This window comes from Odocoileus virginianus, chromosome 9, assembly GCF_023699985.2.
Source record: "Odocoileus virginianus isolate 20LAN1187 ecotype Illinois chromosome 9, Ovbor_1.2, whole genome shotgun sequence".
Taxonomy (NCBI): Eukaryota; Metazoa; Chordata; class Mammalia; order Artiodactyla; family Cervidae; genus Odocoileus; species Odocoileus virginianus.
The window spans coordinates 48,126,187-48,132,645 of record NC_069682.1 but is presented as its reverse complement, the minus strand read 5'-3'; the positions used below and the strand labels follow the sequence as shown (position 1 = coordinate 48,132,645).

Below are 6,459 nucleotides of genomic sequence, written 5' to 3'. Positions count from 1 at the left end.
CTCCCGGTCCTTGGGGGCAGAAGAAAGTCTTACCCGGCACTCCTGCTCCTAGGCGCCCCCCACGGTGCGTGTGCGGCTGTGGAACCTGTCTCACTTTCTCAGATGCAAGACCCCTCGCGGCTGACACCTCCTCCGCTCCGGTTCTTTATGCTCTGCCTGATCGGATTTACTTCTCCGGCCAGGCTACAGGAGTTACTGGATCCCCACCCACCCCTACCCCAACCTTACCTGAGCATGCTGCGGGGTCGGGCCCGCAAAGAAGCCCTGGTCACTCAGGCCTGTGGAACAGCTTCTTGGCCCAAACGGAAAGGCTTAGAACTTCATTCCGGCGTGTTCATTCTCCCCAGGCTTGCATTATTAAGCGATTTAAGTCTAAATGGATAACTTTGTCTACATTTAAAGTAATTTCAGGAATTATGTTTTTCTTTCCTCTCTGCCAGGTTCCTCACTTTCCCTTTACCTATATACTCTGTCCCATTTGCCTGATTCTGGAGTCGGCCATTTCATTCTTTTTTTTCTTTTTTAAGTGTCTGGTTTTGCTGCCATGCATTTTAAATTTGTGTGAAAAGAATTCTGTTATTTCTCGTTCAGCTATTTTTCACTCAACGCTGGGATTTCAAGATCAATCTGTATAACTTCCACCACTTCTAACTGCTGCCTCATCTCCACAGTGGTCCATTCTCAGATGGTATCCCTTCAACATATTCCCTCACCTGCAGTGCTTCTCAAACTTTGCCCAGTGTATCCCCTGTGAGTCTTGTTAAAAATGCAGGCTCTGATTCATGACTCCTTGGGTGAGGCTTGAAACTCTCCATGTGTAGCCAGTTTCCAGGTGATGCTGATACTGTTGGCTTTGGGACCACACTTTGAGGAGCAAGACCATCTTGGGCCTCTGTGAGAATTCTTCTTGGGTTGCTATGTGTCACATAGCATTTTGGGTCACAGGCTATGTGTTGATCTAATTTTATAGGTATTGCCCATTTGCTCTCTGGCCTGCCTGTGCCACCCTACCTCACACCAGCAATACAGGAGGGTAGAAGATATACGTTTACACGGGGAAGGGAAGACGGCTTTCTCCTCGCTCCTGCCAAAACCCTGCCCCTCAGTGTGTCTGGTTTGGGCCAAAACCTCCTCTCTCAATTAGAATGGTCCTAAGGCTCCAGAGTGATATCCCTGGCCAGCAACGCACAGCCATGTTAGCGATGGGTCCAAGATTGGCATCCGGGCTTCATCTCTGACAGGAGCTTAAAGAACCGGCACTGAGAAGCCCTGGGCTCTTCAGTGAGGTTATATTTCCTTCATTTCCTTCATTTCCTTCTCTTTAGTAGCCTGTCAGGCTGGACTAGGACTCAAACAACCTGACCTTACCATAGGCAAGTAGCTATCCTGAGCCTGATTTCTCGTCTCTAAAATGGAATAGTAATAGCATAACTACAGTTTGTGGTGTGAGGAGTCAGTCCAGGAATTTTGCCCACATGCCAGATGCCCCATGGGTGCCCCAGGACAGGTGTGCTTGCCTTTGTTTTAACCAACAGAAAAATGAAGTTCAAGAAGGGTTAGCAATTTTTACCGAAGCTGTGGGACTGGAAAGTGGCAGTGCTGGGATTCAAACCCAGCTTGAGCTAATACACCAGAGCCCATGATAGCTATGACGCTTTTCCACCTCCATGGCCTGCCTTGACCTTGCTACCAGGCCATATTTCAGGGAGAACAGGAAGGAAAAAGGAAGGAAGGACTGTGTCTGGGGTTTCAAGAGCTGATACTGAAGGCATCTGATCAGTGGCACGCAGGGTTATGAAACTCCACAGTGAATGGGTTTTAGCAAAAATGAACGTGGGTTCTAGGGGCTGGTTCACAGGGCTTGAGTATTTAGGTGGCCAGAGAGAAGGCTTTTAGTTGAGGGATATAGGAGCGAGGGTTTTAAGGTGATGTATGTAGTGGGATCAAGACTGGATAGGAATTGGTGAGGGTCAAGGATTAAGTGGAGGCCTGGTGTTAGGTGGGGGTCAGGTAGGTGGGTCTTACCTATTATGTGTCTTACTTGTAGTGACTAATCACTCACTGTTTTGTCTGGAGGGTTAGCTGAGATGTGAAAAGCCAGCATCCTGGGCATCGAAGGATGCCACCTTCCAAGGCTCTGCTGGTGCTGTAAACAGCTTGTTGGGTTGGTTTTAGAAACCCATGGGCTATGTTTTCCCCATTTACATGGCTGTGCAAGCCATCTCCCGGCACCAAGCCCCACTAAGCATTTCACAGTCAGAAGAGTTCAACACCAGGATATTTTGAGATTTCAGGGCATACGACATTATACCTCTTGTTCACACTCATCCATCCTCCGCTTACCATTGTAGGGTCCAAACTGTATCCAGGACAGAACATTTCTCTGAAGGCCTAGAGAAGCTTTCTGCTCTTTATAGTTCCATACAATATCTTACAGTTTTCTAGTCTTTACAAAGTACTTCACACACAGTTATTATTGCCTTTGACTCACAGCAGCTCCATGACAGGACCCACTTAATACCAAGGCTCAAAAGAATTAATTGGCCAAGGTCACACACTGCATAGGTGGGTGAACTGGGACTTCTTGTTTGTTTTTCCATAGCAAACCTCAGGAGTCTTAAAGAATAAGTTTTCCCTGAGAAACTCACTGTGTTGGTTGGCTCATTTCCCAGACTTGGGGATGTGGATGAGGCAGGAGGTAGGAAGTCTAGGGAGTGGGGAATGCTTGGGCAGAAACATCTGGAAGGTGAAGCCTGAGGTCTCATGAGGATTCTGGCTAGTCCTCTCCCAGCTACATTTTGTCATTGAGCCCTTTCTAGAGCCTGGGCAAGTGAAAAGAGGCGGTTGGTGGGGGGAATGGTAAATACAGGTAGAAGTTGCTATGAGTCTAAAGCTGAGACAGTTGAGCAGCTGCAAGAAAAAGATGCTGCCAGCTGCTAAGGGGACCCCAGTAGCATCAGCACATGCATGTGGAAACTCTTGATGGCTTGGCCAAGCTCCGCTCCTGGCTGAGCCTTCTGCCCTAACATCTCCTCAAAATTTCTGGCCCTCCACACCAAGTATCTGCAGCATCAGCTTGAGGGAGGTGCCCAGAGGTCAGGCCAGTCTATCTTGCTAGCTCCAGCAATATCACCCATGTCCCACCCAATCCCAGCTAGCCTGTAGGTCGGGGGCCTGCTGACACAGAAAGGCCCTGGTCCCACTGCCCTCCCTCTCCCCTGGGCCTCAGGCCCTAGGCCAGGGCTCAACAGACACAAGCAGCGGGATGGGGTTGCCCTTCTATTGGTCCAAGTCCTGAGCATTGCCTGGGTGAGACATGGAGGTGAGGAGGCCTACGAGGCTCAGTAGTGTGGAAAACAGCAGCAGGAAGGAGGCAGTGAAGAGCAGCGCGGGCAGGGCGCTGAGCATCAGCAGCAGGATGGCCGGCAGCAGATGGCGCCACACCGCAGCCGCCACGGGCCACAGGGAGCTCAGGAGGTGGGAGCCGGTGGTGAAGAGCGCGTGACACAGCATCAGGGCCAGCAGCAGGTAGAGGATCCCCTCCAGACCCCACAGCACACGCTGCAGCGGCTGCCGCCAGCCGGACGTAGCCCACCACTGGGTCCAGCTCGGGGGCACGTGACACATGCACCAGCGCACCCAGCCCTCCCGGGAGACCCAGGCTGACCAGGGCACCGCGCGCTGCGGCCCCTCGCCGGCCCCGATGGCATCTGTCTCCACTCGTAGCTGCTGCATCGTGGTTGGTGCACCTAGGGAGAGGGCCAGGCCAGCTGCAGGAGCAGCCCTGGAGATGCCTGGGACCTCAGGGCAGGTGCGGGTGCAGGGATCAGGAGGGACCAGCATGGGTGTGGTGGGGCTTTCACCTGGGGTCTTACCTCTGGGCAGAACCACCTAAGTCATGTTGCTTCCTGCCGCACCCAGGACAGCCTGGCAGCCAGAGTTGAGCCCCCACTCTCAGTGCCCCCACCCTCCCCAAAGGAGCCCTATTGTGACCCGGGTCAGGGTGGAGGCCAGCCAAGAGGGAGACCACTGCTGGGTGTGAGGTTTACCTGAGCCTCTCTTGTGGACCCTTCAGGCTTTAGGGGAGCCTGGTGAGTCCACAGATGTAGTCTTTCATGTTTTCTTGTGGAAAGCCCTCTTTGGAGCCCTCCCTTTCCTGCTGGCCTGTATCCAGCCCTGCTTCACTCTCTTATAATTCTTTCAGAAGTTCTCTAGAATCACAGAGGCGGCCAAAATAGTCTCCCCCAACTTACAAGTTTTGAGATGGCTCCATACCCTGCACTGGGCTCCCTGCCCCTTATTTCATATTTTACTGATGCCCTCAGACTCAGACTTAGGTATCCACTGTCCACATTGTGAGGCCAGAAGTCCCCCGAGAAGCAGGCTGGGGGATAAAGGAGTATCCTCCCATCTTCCCAACCTAGGATGGAGGAAAGGAAGCCTGAGGAAACAGCATGGCCAGTGTATTTCCGGAGGGCACTCAGGTCCAAGGATGGAGGCAAAAAGCAAGGGCAAGCAGGGCCAAGGGCACACCGCGGGCTCCCAGGAGCAAGCCCGCGCCCAGGAGCAGCAGCAGCAGAGCCTCCTGGAGGCTGAGTCGTCCTGAGACTGCCACCGCGGGTGGAGCCTCCTGCTGCCCTGGTCCCTCGCCGGCCCCCCGACTCTGGCCCCCAGTGAGATGTGTGTGCTGTGACCAGGTGGGACCTGCAGGCCTGTGGAGAGAAAGGGTGGCAGCTAGGCTTTGGGAGGCTGATGGTTTGCTCACCTGCCCAACCTGTAGGCTGCAGTCCACTTACCGGCGGAGCATGTCGAATGCCAGGAAGCTGACCAGTAGCAGCAGCAGCAGCAAGGCTGGGCCAGTTGTGGAAAAGATGGCCCGAATTGTCAGCCCCAGTGCCCCCAATCCTAGGACACTGTCCAGGACCTGGGCCCAGCTAGGGCCCCAGGGGGACACACATGGACCCACTGGACTAGCCGATCCCTCCCCAGCACCCATGCCCCTGGGAGGGACTGGGGTAGGAGAAAGAGCAGCTTCGGGCCTGGGTAAGCAGAGGTGCGTCATGGAGGAAGGTGGAGGTTACAGGAAGTGCTGGGCGAGGCGGGGAGTGGGAGCATGGGAGAGGGTGTTGGCAGAACTCAAGGGTAGGCTCAGGCAGTGCGGAGTTGGACTGTTTAGGAATCTCCCCCTCCTCACACACCCACTCACCAAACCCTCCTCACCTCCTCCCACTTTGGTAGGTCATTCTGGTTCGTTGGGCAGCTGGAGCATTGTGACCTATTGCCAGGTAGGATCCTGGGGTAAGCGGGGTGGGGTGGGGTAGGGGTTGTTAATGCTGGCCCTGGCCTCAGAATTAGCTGGTGGTGTAGCCAGAAGGAGGTCTGACATTTAAGAGCTAAGACTCATCCTTTTGTCTTTGCTAATTCTCCACCCAAGGGGCCCGTGTGGATCTGGGTTGCCAGGAGGCATTCTAAGACCATCACCACCTGGGCAGCTGACCAAAAGAGGAAGAGCCACTTTCTTTGTCTCACAGGTTCCCAGGATTAGGTGTCCAGGGGCAAGTCACTCAACCTGTCTGTCCCCAGTTCTCTCCCTTGAGAGCAGGGTGATGCCTGTGGGCATTCATGTGGGGGATTTTTCAGAACTTCAGTCCTGAAATGCACAGATAGACTCTGCCAGGAAGCAACCTGAGACTTTCTGGAGTGGGGTAACCACGTGACCTGCTAAATGGGGGTGGGGTAGGAGGGACTGTTTAGGTGTTAGAAGTAATGTGGTTTGTGGGAGGTGTTCTGGATACTGGCTTTCCAGAAATGGCACAGAGAATGTGACTGTAAGAGGGCTACAACATAGGAACCCCAAAATTGGAGGTTAAGGTTACCCTCCAAGAATGAAATTAAGAAGAATGAACATGTATGAAGGGATTGATCTGGAAAAGAAACCTGTCTCCACTGATAATCTATAAATGGTCACAGAGGTTCCAGCACATTTCAGTTTAGTGACTTGAGAGGCAAGACTGAAAATGGGTCATAATCGAGAGAACTTAATTCTTGTTCTCATATTTTGAAGGAAAACTGATGGAGGTAGGGGTAGGGGGACCGTGGCCATACAGCCCCTAGGAGAGGAGGAGACAGAACAAGCGTCTCGCTGCATATCTGTCTCCAGGGGACTCTGTTCAAAGATTCAAGCCTAGTGAACTTGACATATTTGGTGATGGCGGGCTCAACAACGATAGAGCCAATGCCACCAGTCCTTGGGACCTTTCATTGGTTGCTTTTTTCTAAGCCAGCCCAAAACAATAAAGCAACACCCACAAAATTTTGAGGAAAATTGTTTACAACTTAGTAACATGGCATCACTGACTCGGTGGACATGAGTTTGAGTAAACTCCAGGAGTTGGTGATGGACAGGGAGGACTGGTGTGCTGGGATTCATGGGGTTGCAAAGAGTCAGACACGACTGAG

General features: G+C 52.8%; 2 protein-coding genes across 2 annotated transcripts; both read right to left on the bottom strand.

Annotated features, from left to right (window-relative positions):
- Positions 1-2,447: 2,447 nt before the first annotated feature.
- Positions 2,448-3,958, bottom strand: TMEM239 (transmembrane protein 239). The gene is made up of 2 exons (XM_020906305.2): positions 3,876-3,958; positions 2,448-3,749 (listed from the first exon to the last, which is right to left on the bottom strand). The coding sequence occupies exon 2, from the start codon at positions 3,733-3,735 to the stop codon at positions 3,280-3,282; it is 456 nt and encodes a 151-aa protein (XP_020761964.1). The 5' UTR covers positions 3,736-3,749; positions 3,876-3,958; the 3' UTR covers positions 2,448-3,279.
- A 488-nt stretch (positions 3,959-4,446) lies between these two features.
- C9H20orf141 (chromosome 9 C20orf141 homolog) lies at positions 4,447-5,278 on the bottom strand. The gene is made up of 2 exons (XM_020906308.2): positions 4,797-5,278; positions 4,447-4,712 (listed from the first exon to the last, which is right to left on the bottom strand). The coding sequence occupies exons 1-2, from the start codon at positions 5,060-5,062 to the stop codon at positions 4,481-4,483; spliced, it is 498 nt and encodes a 165-aa protein (XP_020761967.2). The 5' UTR covers positions 5,063-5,278; the 3' UTR covers positions 4,447-4,480.
- Between the last annotated feature and the right edge of the window lie 1,181 nt (positions 5,279-6,459).

Bases quoted from the DNA above. Each gene is read 5' to 3' on its own strand.
- C9H20orf141 (XM_020906308.2), bottom strand. From the start codon at position 5,062: ATGACGCACCTCTGCTTACCCAGGCCCGAAGCTGCTCTTTCTCCTACC. The intron at 4,713-4,796 runs GTAAGTGGACTG...TTCTCTCCACAG, and splicing joins GCATTCGACATGCTCCGCCG to GCCTGCAGGTCCCACCTGGT.
- TMEM239 (XM_020906305.2), bottom strand. From the start codon at position 3,735: ATGCAGCAGCTACGAGTGGAGACAGATGCCATCGGGGCCGGCGAGGGG.